The 24,025-nt window shown below is 45.3% G+C and overlaps 1 protein-coding gene across 3 annotated transcripts in view; it reads right to left on the bottom strand.

The window, feature by feature from the left end:
* The window catches only part of LOC142563751 (L-fucose kinase-like), a 91,649-nt gene extending 70,005 nt beyond the window's left edge, over positions 1-21,644 (bottom strand). For 2 of the 3 annotated variants that reach the window (XM_075674375.1, XM_075674358.1), the window contains exons 1-8: positions 21,412-21,644; positions 21,177-21,328; positions 20,589-20,639; positions 19,054-19,182; positions 17,118-17,187; positions 16,157-16,254; positions 908-988; positions 135-254 (exon numbers count right to left, since the gene is read on the bottom strand). In XM_075674375.1, the coding sequence (XP_075530490.1) occupies positions 135-254; positions 908-988; positions 16,157-16,254; positions 17,118-17,187; positions 19,054-19,182; positions 20,589-20,639; positions 21,177-21,328; positions 21,412-21,478 (768 nt within the window). In that variant the 5' untranslated portion in view covers positions 21,479-21,644. The remainder of the gene's footprint in view (positions 1-134; positions 255-907; positions 989-16,156; positions 16,255-17,117; positions 17,188-19,053; positions 19,183-20,588; positions 20,640-21,176; positions 21,329-21,411) is intronic. The other variant, XM_075674366.1, reaches the window with a different exon arrangement.
* Positions 21,645-24,025: the final 2,381 nt, after the last annotated feature.

Genomic DNA, 24,025 nt, shown 5'->3' with positions numbered 1-24,025 from the left:
AATATAAACAACTTAAATGTGAAACACACACATATACACACACACGTGTGTGTGCGTGTGCGTGTGTGTGTGTGTGTGTGTGTGTGTGTGTGTGTGGTCCCAAATGGAAATGCAAATGCAAAGGAGACACCAACTTGCATTGGCTCAGCACCACTATCAACACCCATGTATGTGCAACAGTCCAAGGGAGATATGGAGTGCAGTGCTAGAAGACTCTCAGCCAGCTCAGAAGAGAAAAATACCATGCCAGACACCTGGGAAAACGAAACAATCATATTTTTAGCCTCCACACCCTTAAAAAAAACAGAAAAGATCCTTTCATCTAGGAACACTATAATAAAAAAAGTCTATGCACATTATCTGATTTGATTTACAGGCTTTGAAATTCCAAACCAAGACAGACATCATAGTGGACAGCACTGAATTATTAGCCTACAAGCAGTTTTGGGTTCTGATGAAATATCAGCTTGTATGCCAATCTGCAGCAGTGAAGCGGCACTGTTACTTTTCATGAATACTCTGGTTCCTGTGCTCATTTGCATAAAATGTTTTTCAATAAGTGATGATGACCATCTAGAGTCACATGTATACATTAATTAAAGCAAAAGGATAGAACTAAAATAACCTTTTAAATGTACTAAAAAACAATGAACTGAGTTGTAATCAAACACCTAAGATTAGATGCAAATGTGCAAGGCTGCAGAAAGGTTGAAAAATGTTGCGAAATACGCCTTGCTATCTAGCAACTTTTCATTTTCAACATATGCACCAATAACACTTTTATTACTCAAGAAATTAGATCCAAATAGGATTCAAAATAAATAGCATAGTAGAAATCAAACTTGATCACAGGAAACTTTGGATAGAAAAAGGAAATTTCAACTGAGATATATCAGAAAAAACTTACAACAAGAACTGTGCCATCAGAACGTGTGTAGTTATGCAAGGCTTCTAATGTTCCACAATACAAGATGCTTGAAACGATGCCCTGAAAGAAGAAGAATGGATAGTGCAACAGTACAGAATGCAGCTTTCAAAGGGCATTAAGGTACCATACCATAAAACATGATACATAATACTTTTCTTGGTGAAGATGTACAAGCATTGTAGATCACATTAACATTCTCTACTGGCTAAACTTGAAAATACAAGGACATAAGTTGAAATTGAGATGTGTTGCACAGTAGATAAGCAATGTTTATTGATTGATTGATTGATTGATTGATTGATTGATTGGTATTGTTTTTTTTTTTTTTTTTTGCACAAGGGCCAGAGATGGCCAGAAAGCACCATGACACTTTGTGATGAATGGCAATGTGCTGTTCTTCAATGAGAAGATGAGTTGCAAATGGTGGGTGTGACATGGCTGTATATCGGTCTAAAGACATTTGCTGTAAATGGCGTAAGATATCTATTACTATAATGTCCATGAACAGTGAGTGCTATGGCTATAAAAGTATGTTACGGAGGATCAACTACTAAAATGTGTTAATGATAGCAGCACTAGTGCCTCAGCAGAGTTCTGCAGCACAAGGGCTGCGAGGCATGTGCTCTGTAAGTGGCTGCACTGCAGCTACAGACTCCAAGGAAAGGCTGTGCTGCAAATAGTCTGGACAAATGATTTATATCACACTCGTTTCTGATAGGAACTTTAATACTATTATAAAATTAAAGAGAAGGTCATTGCTTAAAAAGGACGCTGGGTGCAGAGGCACATTATGATGGTAGAAGGAAGGGAAGTACTTTTTTCTCTCTTGTTCTACTAATGGGCACTGAATAACATAAAGGACTGTAAGTCTATCGCCATACCTATTACATGTCGGAGGGTTAGTTCCAGTTAGAAGATAGGAGAGAGTACGGTAGGTGTGCCCAATTCTTAATCTACAAAGCAGTACTTCCTGGTGCCTTGTTGTTTTCTCAAAGATCCAGTTCCCTATTTTTTATGTGATTATATGGAGTCTGTTGGGCACCTGAATGTCCCACTGCCCGTGCCAATATTTCTGTAGCTTATGTCGTAAAAATGGCTTACGGTCTGTGGTCAGTATAGGTATATTTATGTCTGCATCATAAAAAGCTACAGATGTAGCATTTTTGTCAGCAGCTACGTTACCCTCTAGGCCTCTGTGGACATGCACCCAACAAAGAACAATTATTTGTTTGGACTTATAGGCTGAGCACACAAGGTTGTAGAGCTCAAATTTCATAGACTCATTATACTGCTAACAACACTCAATGTGTCTGTGAATATCATAGTCTTTATGATACTAGTTTGCCTTATATGTTCAACAGCAGAAAGGATTGGACATGCCTCCGCTGTGAAAATGCTTGTGTGCGGATTTAATGCACTGGAGGTTGAAAATGAGTCTGAGAGCTGCATAAGCCACTCCATTGGCAGACTTGGAAGCATCTGTACAAAATTCTGCGCAAGAGTACTATGCCTGAAGTTCAAGGAAGTGTGAATGTATATGTGCCTCAGGTGCATGTTTTGATATTGCGACAAAAGACATATCACACTGGATAGTCTGCCATTCCCAAGGTGGTGTAAGAAGAGTGGGAATCATTAGGACAGTTTCTTGATAGGGAATGCATTTCTCCTGCCAGTTCTTCCAAGTGTACAGACAGAGGAGCCCGAACAGATGGGTGGTTATGGTGAAGTGTGGCAGAAGGCAAGCTGAGCCCATTTGAGTGACACGAATGTTTGTTATCCGATTTACACTTTTTCAAGTACGACAAGCTTAGATATGTTCTGCGTAAGTGTGAGGACCATTCATTGGCCTTGACGTACAGGCTTTCCACAGGGCTTGTCCTAAAAGCACCTGTTGCCTGGCGTACACTGAGGTCGTGGAGTGGGTCGAGGATTTTTAGAGCACTCTCCGTTGCAGAAAGGCACACCACAGCTCCGCAGCCGAGGCGTGAGCGCTGTTATACTGGCCAAGCAGACACCTCCTGTCAATGCCCCAGGTTGTTCAAGACAGCAGCTTAAGTAGGTTCACAGCCTTCAGGCACTTCACTTTAAGATATTTCAAGTGGCGAATAAAAAGTTTTCTAAGACAATACCTAAAAATTTGTGTACATCGCTGACCAATAGTCATTCTCCATTGAAGTTAATAATTGGTTCTGGTAACATACCTATCGTTTGAGAAGAGAACACATGTACTTTTTTGAGGGTTTAATTTAAAACCATTTTCATCCACCTGCTTTGAGAGTTTATTTAGGTCAAGCTGTAGCTTCTCTCGCAGATGCCAAGATTGCACAACCTGAAACCTATCTGTACATCATCCACATAGACCGAGTAAAAGAATGTGCGAGGTATGATGGTATGTAAGGTGTTAATTTTTACAATAAAAGCATACAGCTCAGCACTCCACCCTGTGGTACATCTGTCTCCTGTGTGAATGGTCAAGAGTGCACACTGCAAACTCTAAAACGAACCGTTCTGCCAGACAGGTAACTCTCAGTAATGCTCAGCAAGTTGCCGCGAATACCCATTTTAGAAAGATCCCAAACAATCCCAAAGCACCATGTAGTATCATACGCCTTCTCCATATCAAGGAATACTTATAAGACAAGCTGTTCTAGAATAAAGACATTCTCGATGCACATTTCCATGTGAACAAGCTGGTCCGTCATCGATCTGCCTCCCCTAAAACTGCATTGGCATGGTTTTTGTTGATTTATTGATAGTGGAGTAGGCGACTGTTTACCATCTTCTCAAAAAGTTTGCATAGGCAATTTGTCAATGCTATAGGCCTATAACTATATGCCAAATAAGGATCCTTACCCTGTTTCAGAATGGGGAATTATAATAGCGTCTTCTCAAGCAGAGGGAATGTGGCCGGAAGATTATATAGCATTATAAACAAAAAGTTTCTTTTTATGTTGAAGAGGGTAAGTGTTTCAACATTTCATATATTACGCGATCAGAACCTGGGGCAGACTTGTTGCAGCAGTTTAGTCATGCTTGAGGCTCTCCTATGCAAAATGGTCAATTGCATACCTTGCTTTTTGCACTTTTTCGTTCTAATGACTGTCATTCTATTCGTGTTTTGTATCTTTCAAATGTTTTAGAGCAGTGCGATGAACTGGATACGTGTTCAAAATGTGCGCCAAAAAAGTTTGCCTTGTTTTCCGTGCTGTCTCCCCGAGTATTTACCAAGGGGAGCAAGTAAGGTTGCTGACTTTTCATTATATTCACTCTATTCTAGACCTTCATCTCATCTGTATGAGAGTTAATTCCCGAGATATACTTTTGCCAACTCACTCTCCTAGCTTGTCGATGTGTTCTCCTTCCCTGGAATTTGACACGCTTGAAATTAACCAGGTTTTCCCTTTCAGAAATTCGCAAAGCAACCCCCATGCTTTGGTCTGCTTCTAACATGCGTTATGGCACTCATTGTTCCACCACAGAACACAGTGTATGCTGGACAATCCGTTTGTTTTAGGGAAACATTTGGAGGTGGCATCAATCAGAAAAGCCATAAAGCACTCAACTGTAGCGTCTACGCTTACACAGGGTGTCTACCAAGTTGACATTTCCAAATTCCCTGAGTTTTCCAGGTTTTCCCTGAGTGCCTTTGCGAAATTCCCTGAGTGACGCAGAACTATGTTTTATGTCAAGACGGGCCGAAACCATATCACCTGATGCTGTCACTCTCTATAAGCATATGAAAAAAAAATACGACTTAGTCCAATTTGAATACTTAGCAGTAGTGTTTATGTTCTTCAAAAAGAGAATAGAAGGGAGGCGTTAGTAAAATGCACAGAAAATAAAATGTCTTCGGAAAGAAATTGTAAATCGAGTTGGACATTCTCCAATACGAATGAAAAGGAGATTCATACAGAAGCAAATATTTTCGAATATGAGCTATTTCTATCAACTGATAGCAAGCTCAGTGGTATGAGGCCCAAACTTTGTCACAATTGAGATTCTCTCTCAACAGCTCGTAAGTCAACCTCAACTGTCCTGACATACTCTCAGCCCGTGCACGACGCCTCAGTGTTGAGTTTCACTGCTTTAAAGAGTTTATTTTGGTTTGGATATGGGGCACCTGCATCTCGGTATCAGCCAACACTTTGTTTTTTGAGCTCAAGCTCCATCAAAACAGCAGCAGCACGCTTCCTTTCCCGTTAGTTCCTCAATGCATAGGTCCTTTCTGTTCTTGTCCTCCTTCCACCACTCGTTCGCCCCATGAACCATTTGAAGCATCTTCTTGATCAGTTGCACAGTCCACGTCTGAATTTTCGAACTCCCTAGGGGTCGCGAAAACGTCCGAAAAATCGGCCAGTCGGAAATAACAAATGCATGTCATTTACTGCTCTTAAGGGCTCAAACCACCACAGGCACATTCGAAAACGCTCTGAAGGGCTGTCGGTACATGCATTAGGCATATCGGTGCTCATACTATGACAGGAAATACCGGGTGCATGCATATATAATTAAGGAATTCATACTGTGTCCCGTGGCAACAGCCCCTTCCCCCGCTTGTTATGCTTCACTGCAATACTTTTTCGTATGTTTCACTAAGTAAGATTTCTGTACAGAGGCGAAGCTGAATTTCGGGAACCGGCATTATGCAATGCACCATGCTTTCCAAGCTTCTAAACCAATCGTGAGGACCACAAAGGCGGAGTCCGCGCCATTGTTGACAGCAGCGAATTCTTTCAATAAAAAACACGGCACCCAACGGCAAGAAGCTTCATAGCAAACGTCGAAGCAGTTAGGCCTAGCGTTGCCGCAGTGGTGGCTACTGCTGCCAGCGGATCTGCGTGCGAGAGTGCCGGTTCAAGGCGGCGAGATAATCAAAATGCCAGCAGCGGTGGCTTTGATTATTGCCGTTTCAGACATGCAGTCACGGCATAACGTCCGACGAAGAGTTCTTGCATCCAAAATTTCAGAGGTTCTGATACACTGACTCTATGGGGTACGCGGCGGTGCCGCGAAGCTGTCCAAATTATCGGGAATCTGGAAAGTCGGTCGTTGACTGTACACTGGCAACTCCTCCAGCCAACAATAGGGCATCAAAGACGATTCATTATGATTCCTGTCTGTTACTCGAGCCAGCATTATCGAGACTTTTGACCCTTTCAATAAAGTTACATCTAATTTTCCCTGATAGAGGCACAAATTCCCCGTGTTTTCCCCGAGTTCTTCCAGACTACTCAAAATCCCTTAGAATTCCCGGTTTTCCCGGTTGGTAGACATTCTGTTACAGCATACATGTCAGTCCATGATATAAAAGTAAGATTTTGGAAGTGTTCCCAGTTGATTGAATCAGCTTTTCACCAAGGAAACTGTACAAGACATTCATTCCACTTTGGTGTGCACAGAACATTCTGGAAGTGGTCGCTCCCATAAAAATTTTTAATAACATTCCATTTAAGATGCGGTAAAAGGGTCGGAGATGTAATGCTAAGATCTATAGACGAATACGTTTTGTTTGCAAGGTTATAATATGTAGGTTCCTTCCCATTTAAAAGACATACCATCAGACGAAAAAAGAAACTATTCAATCAGACGACCTTGCACGTTGCAGCGACAGTCGTCCCATATGTTGCTGTCTGCATTTAAATCTCCAAGAACCAGATAGGGTTCTGGTAATTGATCTATTAATGATTGGAATTCATGTTCATGAAGTATGTACAAAGAGTACATGATAATAAGTTTATTTAGAAGTATGGCTTGAACGGTCACTGCTTCAAGGGGCGTTTGTAGCTGTAAATGTTGACACGCTATACATTTGTCGAGTATAATGGCTGCACCGCCAGATGATGTGAGAGCATCATCATGATATTTACGAAAAATAGCATACTGATGAAGAAAGTTTGTATATTTAGATTTTAAGTTGACTTCCTGTACACACAGCACTTTTGGAGTGAGTTCATGGAGAAGTTCTTGAACATAATCAAGGTTTCCGAGAAGACTTCTGACATTCCACTGTATAATTTGTGTATCCATATTGAAGTTAAATTGGTGCTGTGTGCACAAAAAAGAAGTGTTGTTTTAGGTTACATAGCTGTTTCTGGCCCTGTTTTCTGGTTTTGTCTGTTTTAGAGCAGCCGAAATTATGTTGCCGCTCCTCAGGCACTGGCTGCACCACCTTGCTTGGAGTAGTGTTCATAGCCTCTAGTGAAGCACTCCCTCTAGCGAGCAATGTGTGCATCGTGTAGGCTTCATCTCAAGGGACAAAGCATTTGACTCTACCAGCCCGGAGGTGTGTAGATCCTCCTTGGTCTCCGAGCTGTGATGGCTGCTGCTAATGCTATTAGAGGCCTCTGGTGTGGCAGATTTCAGACAAAGTAGGGTAGCCTCGACAGCTCCCACAGTGGGGGGCGGCCGCCGGGGGCCATTGTGGTGCTGTCCCCTGTTGCACCACTTCGTCGAAAGATGTTCTCTCTGGGAATGGAAGTGAAAAACACTGTCGCGCTTCTCGGAAACTGGTGTTCTCTTTTACTTTTTACTTTGATGGTGATAATCTTTTTCCTTCTTCCAGGCTGCGCATGATGTGGAATATGCAGGGTGGCCGCCATAGCAGTTTGCACAATGGGCCTCAGCATCACATTTTTCATTAGAGTGGTCTTTTGTGCCGCACTTTGCACAACTTAGGCATCCTCGACAGCTTTGAGAAGCATGTCCAAACCTCTGACACTTGTAACATTGTTGTGGGTTTGGCATATAAGGTCTTGCACACAGTTTGGCGTAGCCTGTTTCTATTGCATCCGGGAGTGTGCTAGAGCCCAAGATAAGTATTATGTGTTTGGGTGGTACAGTATATACTCATGCAATGGCCATAAAAGCCACACCCAGAACTTTGTAAAAGAAAATCCCCTCAAAATATATCTAAAGATTGCCTGTGTATAAGCCGCCCCCTTGATTTTTGAGAAGGTTGGCAGTGTTATCTGTTGTGTAGTTAGAGTATTCCAAAGCTTTTTTTTTTATTGTTGGCAAAGCAAGGTAGCAGGGCTGAGTTTTTGGCACCCACAGGTAGCAAAAGCACAGCCTCCGAGATTTAGCAGCTACCTCCGAGACGCTATCGTCACTGGTCTGTGGGGCATCACTATTTATTCGAGCCAGCAGGTGACACGCTACGGGACAAGCCTAGCATAGCCGGAGCCAGTACAAGTGAGTACTGTAGTTGAATAAAAGGAAGTACCACAGAAAACACTTACGAGATAAAAAAACTGCCTCTTTTTCTCTGTGTAATGGCCGCACCCTCGATTTTCACCCTAAATTCCATTTTAAAAAACTTGCGGTTATTACATAAGTATACAGTCGCCAACTGATTTTTCGGGGGACAATTAGGTGAGAAGGGGTTTGAGGGTCCCATGGAGTGTGTTGTTTGTTTGGTATTGTTTGAATCCCACCGATGGCAACGGTTGTTGTGGTCGCACCGATGGTACGACCTGTTGGGAACTCGGCGCTGACGCCCGTTGTTGTACCTGGGTCGCAAGCCCCAAGGGTAGCGTTGGCCTGGCGGCCTGGGGTACAACTGGAAGCATCCGAAGGTCCCGGCAAAGCATGAGTCGACTGGTAACAACAAAACAACTTGTTTATTTTAACATCGCAAAGAGTTGGCGGTCAGGTTGACCGAAGTAGAGAGACGGGAGAGCACTTTACTCAACAGAAGAAATCGGAGCCCTCCCTTTTGGCGTCCGGGGGCAGCTGCTTTTATACTCTCGCAGTTGAGGGCAAGAAGGAACCCCTCAATAGACGAGCACGTGATTGTACAATGAGATAAGGTGACGCATACTGTCGTAGCGCCGCCGGTCGGGCACAAAGACTGGGAGGAGAAGGTAACTTCTACTCTCGTAGCGCCTCTGGTCGGGCACAATGGCTGGGAGGAGAAGGTGACTTCTACTCTCGTAGCGCCTCTGGTCGGGCACAATGGCTGGGAGGAGAAGGTGTCTTCTACTCTCGTAGCGCCTCTGGTCGGGCACAATGGCTGGGAGGAGAAGGTGACTTCTATTCTCGTAGCGCCTCCGGTCGGGCACAATGGCACATACACTCACACACGCACATGAAGACACGTGGCATCGGAACATGCCTGGACGCGCTTGGCGGGGAGCGTAGCGGCGACGCCAAACGGGCCAAAATGTCTGCCGCTTTGTTGCAGTCGCGCCGGCTAAACCGCGCGTCGTAGGCGAAACGTAACAGACCGCCCCGCCGGGGGAAGGAGATCCCGATGGACAGGGGACTGCATCCGCTGTCCGGAGGGATGTCGCTCGATGATGCTCATAACCGAAGTCGGGCGTCCCTCGACGTTTCTTGAGCGCAGCGCACAGAGAAGGCCTCGTTCTCTCGTTCAGGTTCGCACGGGACACTGCAAAGTGACTTCGGGAGAGTTCACATTTTTGTTCTCATTCCCGGCAAGCGTTAGAACTACGCTGAAACTCAACCGCTCAGTCAGCAAGCACGGCACAATCCTCACTAAGCCCTGCCAGGCTCTTTCCCCTTTTATACCACTGCCTAGTTCCTTACAGTAGTCTAGCATCACTCAGAACGCGTCCACAAATTGGAAAATTGCACTAGAAAGCATGTCATCACTTTGAAACACTAAACAAAAGCAATATGTTACAAAAATCCTGCCTCAGGAAGAAAAACATCAGTAACAAACAATTTTGAGGCTGATTCCTACGTTAGGGGCTTCGACTTAAGCCATCGGCGTTACCGTTGAGACTCCCCTTTTTGTAACGCACCTCAAAGGAATATTGTTGCAAAGCCAGGCTCCAGCGCAGGAGGCGGCCATTTTTGGGAGAGATGGTCCGCAGCCATTGGAGAGGGCAGTGATCCGTCTCAATGATAAACCTCGAGCCGGCTAGATAGCATGACAATTTCTGAACGGCCCACACGAGACACGCACACTCTTTCTCGGTGGCGCTATACGCCTGCTCACGACTGGTCAGCTTACGACTAGCATACAGGACGGGGTGTTCTACTTCTCCATTTTCCCGTTGGCACAGTACAACGCCCATGCCTCGCTCACTAGCATCGCACTGAACAACGAACCCTTTTGTATAGTCTGGCGATCGTAGCACAGGCTGGCTTGTTAGGGCACTCTTTAGGGCGCTAAAAGCTCTTTCCTTTGTCTCGTCCCAGACGACTGTTTGAGGCTCTGTCTGTCTTAGAGCATCCGTCAGGGGAGCCGCGATAACAGAGTACCTGGGGATGTACCTCTGATAGTAGCCGGCGACACCTAAGAACGACCGAATATCGGTCTTCGTGCGCGGTTGCGGGAAGTCTCGCACAGCGGCCACCTTTATTTCAGAGGGGCGGCGACGACCCTGACCAATCACGTGACCGAGGTAGACAACCTCGGCCTGTGCTAACTGGCACTTGGGAGCCTTGACTGTCAAGCCCGCTTCGCGCAGGCGGGTTAGCACTGCCCGCAAGTGTGCCATATGCTCAGACCAGGATGCGGAGAATATCGCTACGTCGTCTAGATACGGTAAAGCGAATTCTTGCTGTCCCCGCAACACTTTATCCATGAGGCTTGAAAAACAGTATGGCGCGTTCTTCAAACCAAAACTCAATACTTTAGGACGGAATGTTCCCATTGGTGAAATGAACGCCGCATACCTACTAGCCTCTTCTGTAAGTGGAACCTGCCAATAACCCCTGACAAGATCTAGGGTGGAAATAAACTGAGCGCTACTAACTTTCTCAAGGCGCTCCTCGATGTTAGGGATCGGATAAATTTGATCCTTAGTGATGGAATTAAGCCTGCGGTAGTCGACGCAAGGACGAGGTTCCTTGCCCGGTACCTCAACTAAAATCAAAGGGGAGGTATAATCACTCTCACCTGCCTCAATAACACCGAGCTGTAGCATTTTCTTTACCTCAGCCTCCATAATATCGCTCTGGCGTGGTGACACCCGATACGCCTTGGATCGTACTGGCTCTGGGGAGGTAAGTTCTATGTCATGAGTAAGTACAGAAGTCCTACCAGGCCTCTCAGAGAACAGACTTTGAAACTCTTGTAATAGCTGGTGTAGTTCGGTTTTCTGTTCACGCGACAGCGATGCTCCACTGACTAAGTCACTAATGACTTGACCGGTGTCTTCCCTGTTCGTCACTGAGCCTAGTCCCGGAAGCTCGACCGGAAGCTCTTCAGGAACATTTACCATCATGCACACCACTGCTTCCCTTTGTCTATAAGGTCTGAGCAGATTACAGTGGTAAACTTGCTGTGCTTTCCGCTTTCCTGGCAGACTCACCACGTAGTTAACGTCCAACAGTTTCTGAACAATTCGTGCTGGGCCCTCCCACTGCACGTCTAGTTTGTTGTTTAGCGATGTGCGCAATATCATGACCTCATCGCCCACCTCAAAACGACGGGCCCTGGCTGTCCGATCATAATAAACCTTGGCCCTCTGCTGGGCCTTTGCCATTGCTTCACCTGACAACTCCTGTGCCCTTCTTAAGCGTTCGAGGAGCTTAAGCACGTACTCCACCACGACTGGGTCGTCGCCCCTGCCTTCCCATGATTCTCGAAGCATGCGAAGCGGAGACCGAAGCGAGCGATCGTACACCAGCTCAGCTGGCGAAAACCACGTAGCTGCATGCGGCGCGGTCCTTAATGCAAACATCACCCCAGGCAGACACAGCTCCCAGTCAGTTCGATGTTCAAAACACAATGCTCTCAACACGCGCTTCATGACGGAGTGGAGCTTCTCAACGGAATTCGACTGTGGGTGGTACACTGAGCTGTGTAGCAGCTTTACCCCACACCTTTCGAGAAAAGTTGTCGTCAAAGCGCTAGTAAACACCGTACCCTGATCTGATTGGATTTCCGCAGGGAAACCAACTCGCGCAAATATGGACAGTAGTGCATTGACTATCTCAAGTGAGCTGAGTTCTTTAAGCGGCACTGCTTCAGGGAACTTTGTCGCTGGGCAGATCACAGTCAAAATGTGTCTGTACCCCGTGGCTGTTACCGGCAGAGGTACCACTGTATCAATAACGAGCCGTCTAAAAGGCTCCGTAATGATAGGTACCAATTTCAACGGCGCCCTCGATTAGTCCCCTGGTTTGCCCACCCGCTGACAGGTGTCACATGACCTCACGAAGTGGTCTGCGTCCCGAAAACACCCTGGCCAATAGTACTCTTGCAAGAGACGGTCCTTAGTTTTCTTAACTCCAAGGTGTCCGGACCACGAACCCCCGTGCGACAAGCGCAACAGATCCTGACGATAGCATTGAGGCACGATCAGCTGATCGAACTCCACTCCTCTGCGGTCTAGATACTTCCGGTACAGGACTCCACCTCTTTCCACAAAACGCGCATTTTTCCTGGCGATACCTTCCTTGACATTGCAGCGTATGTTTTCTAGGCTACCATCCTTCTTTTGCTCGGCTATCAAAGCCGACCGGCTGACTTTTAGCAACCTATCAAGTCCGTCTGACGTAGGCGCGATGAGCAAATCAGTAGATAGCTCTTCTAACTTTCCCGTGTCGGGCATTTCCTCTCCAGTATCTGGCGCCTTCAACGTTACAGACTCAAGTTTATTCAGTTCGGGCGTGCTCTGAATATCAGCTTGCTGCGCCTCTGACCCTTTCTCATTGTTTGATAACGTCGGCCCCGCAACTACCGCCTTTGCAGCGAGCTCCCGAACCTTCGACCTGGTTAAGGCCTGAACGCTAGCCTCACCAAACAAAAGCCCCTTCTCGCGCAGGAGGTGATCGGACCTGTTTGAAAATAGGTACGGGTACTGGGGGGGCAGCATAGAAGACACTGCGGCCTCCGTCTCAAGCGCTACGAAAGGTCCTTCAATAAGCACTTTTGCTACCGGCAGACACACGCTATGAGCTTCCACGGCTTGCTTGATCCATGCGCACTCGCCCGTGAACATATGGGGTTCTACGTAAGACGGGTGAACTACATCCATTGTAGCTGCGGAATCGCGAAGCACTCGGCACTCTTTCCCGTTCACGAGGAGGTTTCGCATGTAAGGCTCGAGAAGCTTCATGTTCTCGTCAGTGCTGCATAATGAAAAAAACACAACTTTTGGTGTTGTTTCCGGACACTGCGCCGAAAAGTGACCCGGCTTCTGGCACGTATAACACACGCGCGCTTGCCTCATCTCGAACCGCTTTCTGCGTTCGGCTTCGGCTGCCGCCGTCTCTTTACGTTTGGTCGGACTGCTTTCACTCGCATCCTCACTACGCGTGTTCCCCTTTGCTCTCATGGGTGTGAACTTCGGCCTCTCAAACTTCGAGCCAAATTCACCCTTTTGACCGTCCTTAGCTCCGCGAGCCCGACGCGTCACAAACTCCTCGGCTAGCTCAGCGGCTTTAGCCACCGTACAAACGTCTGGCCTATCCAAGACCCAGTACCGCACGTTCTCCGGTAACTGACTATAAAACTGTTCTAGCCCGAAACACTGCAGAACTTTATCGTGGTCACCAAACGCTTTCTCTTCTTTGAGCCACTCCTGCATGTTTGACATAAGCCTGTACGCAAACTCTGTATATGACTCACTTTTGCTTTTCTCATTTTCCCGAAACTTCCGACGGAACGCCTCCGCTGACAGCCGGTACTTTTTTAGCAGACTCGATTTCACTTTGTCGAAATCCTCTGCCTCCTCTCTATCCAAGCGAGCGACTACGTCGGCCGCCTCGCCGGGTAACAAAGTGAGCAAGCGCTGTGGCCACGTTTCCCGAGAGAACCCCTGCTTCTCGCACGTTCGCTCAAAGTTAACCAGGAACAAACCAATGTCCTCTCCAAGCTTAAACGGCCGCATCAGGTCAGTCATTTTGAACAATACTCGTTCTCCTGCACCGTGTGCCTGACTTCCATTACGAGCGCGTTCCATCTCTACCTCGAGACGCTTCATTTCCAAAGCGTGTTGACGGTCGCGCTCTTGTTGCTCTCGCTCTTTCTGTTCTTTACGTTCACGCTCTTCTTTTTCTTTCTGTTCTTTAAGTTCGCGCTCCTGTCTTTTTGCAGTCTCCCTCTCTTCAATGGTCTCAAGGCATTCCAACAGCTCGTCATCCTCAGCCTCTAACTCAAGAATAGCCTTTAGCAGTTCTGGTTTTCTGAGTTTGTCCGAGACATCCAGACCCAACTCTCTTGCAAGCTCCAGCAATTTCGGTTTGCGCAACGACTTCAAATCCATGGCTGCTCTGAATGCTGCTTTCTCTACTGCCTAATATTGTCTTGCCGCAATCTAACCCGGCAGCAACGACAACCACAATTACCAGCTCTGTTTCTGACACTAACAAAAGCCTGGCAAAGCTCAGAAGAAGAAAGTCCCGCACTCACCAAACCTCGCAGCCAAGAGTCCAGCGCAGTCGTTCCGCTGCAGGCAACCAGTCATCACACAGGGCTCGTTGCACTGCTCCCGGATCGTTGTTGAGCTGCTCAGCATGCATCTCTTCGCTGCTGGCCTCCGTTGTCGCGATCTCACCGCTGGCAGACAGTTGTTTGAATCCCACCGATGGCAACGGTTGTTGTGGTCGCACCGATGGTACGACCTGTTAGGAACTCAGCGCTGACGCCAGTTGTTGTACCTGGGTCGCAAGCCCCAAGGGTAGCGTTGGCCTGGCGGCCTGGGGTACAACTGGAAGCATCCGAAGGTCCCGGCAAAGCATGAGTCGACTGGTAACAACAAAACAACTTGTTTATTTTAACATCGCAAAGAGTTGGCGGTCAGGTTGACCGAAGTAGAGAGACGGGAGAGCACTTTACTCAACAGAAGAAATCGGAGCCCTCCCTTTTGGCGTCCGGGGGCAGCTGCTTTTATACTCTCGCAGTTGAGGGCAAGAAGGAACCCCTCAATAGACGAGCACGTGATTGTACAATGAGATAAGGTGACGCATACTCTCGTAGCGCCTCTGGTCGGGCACAATGGCTGGGAGGAGAAGGTGACTTCTACTCTCGTAGCGCCTCTGGTCGGGCACAATGGCTGGGAGGAGAAGGTGTCTTCTACTCTCGTAGCGCCTCTGGTCGGGCACAATGGCTGGGAGGAGAAGGTGACTTCTATTCTCGTAGCGCCTCCGGTCGGGCACAATGGCACATACACTCACACACGCACATGAAGACACGTGGCATCGGAACATGCCTGGACGCGCTTGGCGGGGAGCGTAGCGGCGACGCCGAACGGGCCAAAATGTCTGCCGCTTTGTTGCAGTCGCGCCGGCTAAACCGCGCGTCGTAGGCAAAACGTAACAGTATCAATGCCAGTCACCTACCACCGAGCCCAATGAGGGGACATGGAGAGATTGTGGTGAAGCAAACCCTGCCATACCAACTGCACATTGTTACTATAACCACATATGTTATAACCAAGGTAAATCATAGCCCACCAGGTTAACCCTTGCCATCAGGAATGTTGGAAGTAAATAGAAGAGAAAACAGCAAAGATTGAAAGTGAGAGAGGAAGACAAACATTGAAGAGGAGGACAGGGAAAGGAGACTACCAATTTCCCCCCGATGGGTCAGTCCGGGGGTGCCGTCTACGTGAAGCAGAGGCAAAAAGGGTGGGTTGCCTCCAACGAGGGGCCTTAAAGTTAAAGGTCCGAGCACTCAGCATTGGTTCAACCCCAGGATCCCAATTTCCTTGGACACGGCTAAGTTGCATATGGCAACATGCAGGAGAGTCCAACCCCCATGTGCTTGGGTCCATGGTGTCACAAAACACAAAACGCCTGCCGTCGCAGATGCCCCACGACATAGGCAATGTTTTGCAGCAAAATATGGCGTGTCCATAAAGAAGTTCATTTATATATACTCTGAAGAGCTGCCCAGATATTGGAAGCCTATTTAGCTTCCCACATTTGTGCAACTTCTGCAATGAGTTCAGAAATTTGCACAAAATGAGAAGACGTGACACTACAGACTACATAGCCTTATGTTGATACAGGTGCCTGAACTGTCAAATGCATTCCTTTACTGACCAAAAACGTCTGCTACTATTGTGTATATTGCCCCATTAAATGCATTTTGCAGTTTACAAATACATAGTTTGTGTTGGCACTGCCTTCACAAAGACAAGAGGGTAAAATCCTCAACAATGTCCTCAACATGTGGCAACCATGCATCAGTGCTGTTGTAGCCTGCTAAGCACTTCTCATTTTAAGACTTTAAATAACAAGAGCTGCTTTTATGGCAAGTGTACACACTGACACAGTCATATGTACAAAAAATTTTAAAAAACATACTTCACTGTTCACCTTGACAGCACCATGACCTGCAGCATACAGGGGATCACAAGCAGAGCAAATAAGCAGACAGTCTTTGACCCATGGCCAGTTGATGGCTGCAAAGCAAGAACTCTCTAATAAAACTGTGTTCTATGAAATACTGTTTAAGCACATCAGTTTGAAGCAAGCAGACACTTTCACACAGGGCATTCTTATGTCTGGTGTGAAAAGGGACAGTGGAAAAAAAAGAAAGGAGACTTGAACCCCTGCATCAATACTACAAACAAGAAATATTACTCAAATCTTGGAACATATGAAGCAGCAAAGTGGACCTCAATAGTTATATTTTCCTCAGATATAAAAACACTTACCAATAAAACTGTTTTAGCGAAACTCAACTTGCAGCAAGGCACACTGAATACATGCAAAAGCGCTGAAACGAACATACTTTATAACAATTCGGTGCAGCAGCTCATTGGCTGTGGGAGGTCTCTCATAGCCCCTTTTTTGAGCCATTAAAATCAATCAATCAATCAACCTTGACAGCTCATCATCACAAAACAGGCAAGAGAGTCGTGTGAGGGCAATTCATTTAACTCAAACTGCATTACCATGGAACATTTCAGCTACAAAATTCAGCACCTTGCATGAATAGCCGACATAGAGATGAGCTGATAACTTTTGCTGGCCTTTCCCTTCCTCATTACTCACTAGAGGATCGGACAAGCAAGCCTTTCTAAAAAACTTTTCTGAATAAAATGCTTGCTCCATAAATCAACAATAATAGATACAGTCAAAACACCACCTCAGTCTAGCAAAATGCATTTAACGGTATTCAAAAGGTGGTTCAGTCATTCAATAACTATGGCAGCATACTGATGACATTTAGAGCTGAGAGAATGGCATACATAGCAAGCAAAACTTCAAGATAACATCCAAAAGGAATAAGAAAAATGCTGCTACGTAAAGAATGTCATACCAATATTCCTGCAGGTCAAAATCATGTCAGTGCTGCAGACCCAAACTCCTGGAGGACCATTTTCTTGCATCTGAGTCAGAAAAGTACAATGAGCTCGTCATGCATTAGGAAGAAAAAAAAACTGTCACTGTAATGTATAATAGGAACTTTACATAATTTGTAAGCGCACTTTTCTGCACTGTACATTTGCCCTACTAATGGCAGTACCGGTCATTGTCCAAATGAAGATGAAGTACTAGCTGTAGATGCTTGAGCCTGTCTCTTGCACATAGTTTTATCATGAAAGCCAAATCTACATTTTTGATATCATTATACAAGCAAACTGTACTTGTACACGCTGTTTGAAAAAATGGCTACACTACGATTAGTTGCACAAACTAATGCTAAGCTAGCTTCGCAATTATGAAAAGAATCTATTGAGTCCCATAGCAAGCTGTAGTTAATCCTTCTATAGATCATGTGAAAGGGCAAGCTTATTTATCTCTTATTAATACATACTGCAAGAAACCGAACACAGGGAGAACCACATTGTCTTGTCCCGTCATGTCTTTCAGATCGAGTCTTGATGACTAAACAAGTTTTGTGACAGGTGACTAATAATAATAATAATAATAATAATAATAATAATAATAATACAGTAAACCTCGATTAATTCAATCTTGGTTGGATACACAGAACGGGTACGAGTTACCAAGTAAAATTAAAGGACATCTTAACATTTTTTCACCAAAGTGCACCTTTACTCACTAGAAAAAAAACTCTTGGTGGGGTTCTGTGATAAAATAATGAAATGTACATTGTGGAAATGATCTTGCAAGACGGTGATATCCCCTTATATGTTTTTAGTTTATGAAGAACTGTACTGGGCAATGAAATATAGCAAGGTGGAAAGTTGGGCAAGCTGGTTGACATTCATTTTGCTCACAGCACAACAGGAAGGCAAGCAGACAGAAAAAGGCTGAACGCACTCTTGTGTCTTTATTCTGTGTGCTTACACTGTTGTACTGCAAGCGAAAAGCATTAAGACATACTGTTACCATTTCAAATGGGACACTAAAGACTACCCCAAGCAGAAGCTGGGTGTTTCATTAAGAGGGCCAGTGAAGAGCAATTATGTAGAAAGGCATGATAGGAGCTGAGATAGTGGCATTTGGTCATTTGAAGCATATGTCAGTTGCTGTTGCACTGAACAGCTCAGAAGGCTGCCTTGCATTATATGACACACATTAAACCTTTCAGGTGCCAATTAAATGCACCCACTGAAAATTATGTTTCACCTCATTTCTTGCATTTTCAGAATTATGAATAGTGAATAGCTGCTGAAAGAATTAAAAATGTTTAATTGTTTAGTGAGTTTTGTCAAGTTTAGCGAATGTGGACTCTATGCAAGAACTCTCTACATGAACGTGAGACCCCCTCATGACAACATCAACTATTTCACATCTAGGGTACATGAAAAGCACCTATCTAGCCACTTGAAAAATGTGCCTGATGTAAAACACTGCGAAAAACAATTAAGGAAGTCAACCCACTACATGACAACATACCAATACCGAGAGCAAACAACCAGCTGTCTATCTTCGAACTCGTTTTATTGAAACACTGTACGTTTATTATTCAAGCTTGCAGAACCATTCCGATCATAAGTGTTTTAAGATATATGCAACACACTTTAAATATCATTATTTTCATCAGTACTTTTACTTTTGATGCACTACTTTAGCATTCAAAATTGTGCGCATAGCACCTGAAGTGGTTAATGCTGTAATGTAATTTAATTGTAATAAACTGTGAATCACCATCCCTACTACCATAATGTACCTCAATGCATTTATTCAGGGTTTAAGAAATCTTTTGCACATATTACTGTTGCAACATCGTTTTCACAAAGTGTGATCTGACTATACTCAACAGCAAGCACAAGGTAACTGTGTACCTGAGAAGTAATGCTCAATAGATTCTCCAGGTTGGTAGAATGACCATTAATTTGGTCAATGGAAGCAGCATGAATTCCTGGTAGACTCATAAAAGCCTTTCCACATGGTTCCAGAGCATACTCTCTGCCCTGCAGGGTTATAAACACACATGAACAGATATTTGATAGTTTTGTTAATGGTGTATATAAGCTTTTGAAGAAACTATGCAGATTTCATGAGCTGTAGGAATCAATGATATGCAAAGTATTGTGCAGATAGCTGGCTATCTAGCATCACTTGGGTTTCCACAAAATGTTATCAGATCATGAAATTTGTCTTTGTAAGGTGAGCGATTGTGTGTGTGTGCAATGACAACAGTTAGGCAATGGCACGACAATGATAGCTTGATGGTGACGATAGCAACGATGATGGCATGACAATGATTTGCTGCATTCTAGCGAAGGAACATTACAACCTCTTCCATTATGACATGGGGCAATCCTAAAGGCGGTACAATGTCACATAGCATCTCAAAGTGTTAGTTGCCATCAGGGAAGGATGGGGAAAACTGGTGCACTTTTGCTCTTATAGGAGACTTCTTTTTATGCTACATGACATACATGATGGACTGTGGTAAGGTTGACAATAATTCACAAATGCCATTCCAGCATCTACGGCCCATAGGAAACTGGCATGTGTGCACATGCTCTATGTTTTCTGAGCAAACTATGGCTATGCAACATGACGCATGCACCAATGTGCTCAAAGCGCTAGTTGGCACGAGACAAGTATACATCCGTCTGCGGTGTAATGGGTAGAGCATCGGGCTATAGCGCTTGGGGACACCGGTTCAAATTCCACTATCAGACAGGAACATACCACAATGTGGCTGGCATTAGGCAAAGAATGCTTTGCATTAAAAAATGGAAGCTCAGAACGGTTATACACCAAACCCAGCTCTCTCACCCTCTCCCTTTTTAGCAAAAGCAAGCGTCTAGAATGGATGCTAGTATAAAGCCAAAATGAAACAAAAGGGCCCACTCCAACTGGATTCAATCGATGGCCAGGGTAAGGATGATGCTGTTCCAGTTCTTCACTCAGTTTCTACAACAATGGATAATAAGAGAAAAGTAACATTAAAGGGGATGAATAGTTCCAGGGTTGTTGAGCTCAAGCCCTTTTATATTTCCTTCAGTGGGCAAAAGTGAGATGAAATGCATGTGTATACTTCAGGTTATTGCCATATTATATTAGCCTGAGAATGTTTTCAAGTTATTTCTACATGAATTTTACCATATAATATATACATATACAAGTCAAACCATACAGTGAAACTTTGTATTGCAAAGATTCTGTTCCGATTCTTTTCCTTTTTGCATTTTATCTGTGGTCCAAGTGATGCTCTGCTTGATTTATAAATACTATGATTAGCCGGTCATAAATGATAAGGAAGAAATAGAATTGAGCGAAAAGAGTTGTAACATTATAACGGCCCCTGAAAAATTATGATAATCATGTCATGTTGCAAATTTAACATTACATAAAGATATCTTACGTGATGCAGTATCAAAATCCGGCTTTCTTCAAGTACATCAGGGTACACTACCTGTAAGCAAATAGCAACATGAACAAGATTAACAGCAAAATCTTGCTACTGGGCTAAGACACAGTAGTTAGAAATAACTGTTGAACCCATGTTAAGAATACGGTGTGGCAAAGTCCACCAGCTGGAATGTACTCGCCACGCTCCCTTTTGTGCACGTAGTTGCAGGCAGTGGCAAGGCGTTCACACTTATTGCGCTACTACCACACCTTACTTGTTGACAGAAGAATTGAAAATTTCCCGTTAGTTAATTGTCATTCTAACACGGCAAGTTCTCCAAAAATTACAACAGAAACGTGAAAGCTCCTGCACCGAAGCAACCGGATACAGAAAATCGCTACCAGTTGGTGTGACACTCAACAGGGCAGTGCTAAGGCTAGGATTCATTTTTATCAAGAGAATATTTCAGCGTGCGATTGCCTGTGTACGGTATTTAACTGGAAGCTAGAATATAGTAGCTCATAACTTATTCGAGGAACACCGCACCACAATAATGCATAAACTCTGTACAACAGTGCCTATGTTTAGTAAGTGACTTACTGTATATCCATTATGTGCACTCAAATACTCTGTAACTACGAGGAGTGCATTCAACGTAGCAGCTCCGCTGCCGATGTTACTTGCAGGGTCCTCGACCGTGAGTATCTTGACTGATTTAGAAATGATGTTCCGTGCTTGAAGTATCCGGAGTTCTGGAATGGATGCAAATGAAGCTCCGCGTCTGCATATCAATGCAAGTGGCAACAAACACAACACGACGGACGCGTAGCCTCACCTGATTCAATCGCAGTCGCCCACTTCAGGGATGAGCAAGTGACCACAATGCAGTCGAAGTTGGACATTATGCCTCGGTAACAGAAAAAGCACAAAAAGGTCTCAATATTTTTTGCCTAAATACCGCATGACAACAGATGCTGGACGCTTTAAGCACTGTTGCAATATCACTCGGGCACCGCACCACTAACAACTTTCGTCGACGACGCGCGCAGCCACAAGTTTTGCATTGGCTTCGACACGGCTTGGATTATATAAAGGTTTTTGGCGTACAAGCGGCGTCAACCGCGTCAACGCGCCAAGATGCAGCGGAGCACCACAAGAAGAGCGAGAGAGAGAAAATAAACTTTATTTAAATACAAAGGAGAATGTATGGTGTTTATGGTACGGCGTACAAAACACAAGAACGAGAAGGACAACAAAAACGCAGTTCTTTCTCGTTCTTCTTGTGTCCGTGTTTTTGCACCCCTGCCTTTGCGTACCGGGAATTCTTACCAACTTTAGTTTTCTCTAGTTCTAAACATAAGATATTTGTGAAAATGATACGAAGCTCATGAACAGCGCTTAATTAAAAGAGAATGGTTTTATATCGCTTCCTGAACTGGCATGAGTCAGCCACGGTGCAACGCGCACCTGCAACCGTCGGTCATGACGTCGGCACCTGCAATCGCTTGCGCTTGCAATACGCAAAAAAATAAAGCCTTCGATGTTGGTTTCAGTTTGTACGCTTGGAATCGAGGCGAGACAGGCAGCTAAACCACCCGCTATTTACAGGATTGAGGCAAACAATGTTTCGCTTTACTCATGCTTCTGTCTCCATGGCAGCGAGGACGGTGTAAAGTACGACATTCGCCTCATTTCAGTTCTCGGTTATATTGCGCTACGTTCTGCATAAGCTGTACCCTATTCAAAACGATATATATAGCTGATTTATTGTACTTAAAGAAAGAAACTTGCCATATTGTTCCGTTAACAACCTTGGCCGATCCCGAAGGTGCTCTGGGTAAAGTGGACAAATCCCCAACGTAATTCAGTGTAAGATAGACACAACTACAGGAAAGTGCAAGGTTGAGGCAAAGAATGCTTCCCATAAAAAAAAATACACTTTCTATTTTGAACGTTACAAAAGGACTAGCTCACTAAATGGTGGCTAAAATCCAGTCGGTACAGATTAGGTAAATTTGTAAGTCGTTCACAGAAAACTGTTTGGAACAACGTACATTCCCCTCCAATAAGCAAGCAGCAAACAATCGCAGACAGCAAAAGAGAGATATAGAAAAACATTCGGGCAGTTCATCTACGATGACTATCCAACTATGCGAATAGCCGAAACGCGCTGTGAGGCACGTAATGCAGCCTGGCTCCTCTCTCGCGCTTCCATCTGGACATGCTGCGTAATCTAGCGCCGCCGCTGAGGAAATCCGCGCATACCCAGTTACCAAGCACGGTGTCACGCGTGCACAGGCAAACATGAACACATCCCACTCGATGACCGCGGACACGTCTGAACGCCGGCATGATCACGAGCGGCAGCAGCGGCGAGCAAATTCCCCTTCGTGCTGCCTCTCGCTTCAACGCGAACCAGGCGCGGGAGATCACAATGCACACGAAGCCATCAGCTATCTCGGGTCAGCTAGTCTACGAACCCACCGCAGACTACTTCGAAGATAGGATCGACGCGCGCGGCCGCGGCCGGAGTAGAAGGGGAGACGCGAGCTACTCTGCCCGCCCCCCTTCCTAGCGCGCGCACATTACCCCCCCCCCCCTCCATTTGCGTGCGCGAAAAGTAGGCGCACACTCTCCCTGCCATCCTCCCTTGCGCACGGGAGAAGACGCAATCCTTCTCGGCTCACCTTCGCATGCCTCCCTTGCACCTACAGCACACGACGCGCGATCTCGTCGCACTTACTTTGTACAGTGGACTCTCGTTAGAGCGGACCCTGATAATCCGACAAAAAATGTCCGTTTTATCCGACATCCGTAATATTCCAACGCCTCACTTCCGAAACTTTGGTCACGATGTGTAACAACGTTATTGCAAAGAGTGAGTGACGAACGTCCAAAGTAAAAAAAAAAAAAAAGAAAGTTTGGAGGACGCTTTAGCTTCGCCTTTAAGAGTGGAAGGCGATAGCATTAAAATATCCCTGACTGCATCTCACGCTTCCCGGCAACTGCAGCTTATGAAACCGTAATGCTTACTGGGAAACGCTGGCGCCGAACGCTTTGCACGAAGGCGAGCTTTCTGGTAGAAACGCTGCCTCGTGCTCCGCGGTCGCCATATTGGGGCGAGTCGCTTGCTGCGCCCGTTCCTTCCAGCGTTGGTAAAGCAGCATTGTTGGGGAGATTGCGAAGCTGCTGTGTTGTGCGCCAGGTGCTGGGCGATTGAACTGCGTTCAGACGCAAAAACCAGCATGCCATAATGTTGTGTACCACTGTGTGCCGGCTCGACAACGAAAGGCCTGCACTATTTTAGCAAATTAGTAGATAGCCGTACGAAGTAAGGATAGTAGTTTTATCGGCCGCATAAACTTGTAAACATTCGCTTACTAACTAAATTAACAATGATAAGATGTGTAAGTGTGATTCAATGAAAACGTAGAAACAGACACAGAGAC

Source organism: Dermacentor variabilis, chromosome 1 (assembly GCF_050947875.1).
Source record: "Dermacentor variabilis isolate Ectoservices chromosome 1, ASM5094787v1, whole genome shotgun sequence".
NCBI lineage: Eukaryota > Metazoa > Arthropoda > Arachnida > Ixodida > Ixodidae > Dermacentor > Dermacentor variabilis.
This window is presented reverse-complemented; position numbering and strand designations above follow the sequence as displayed.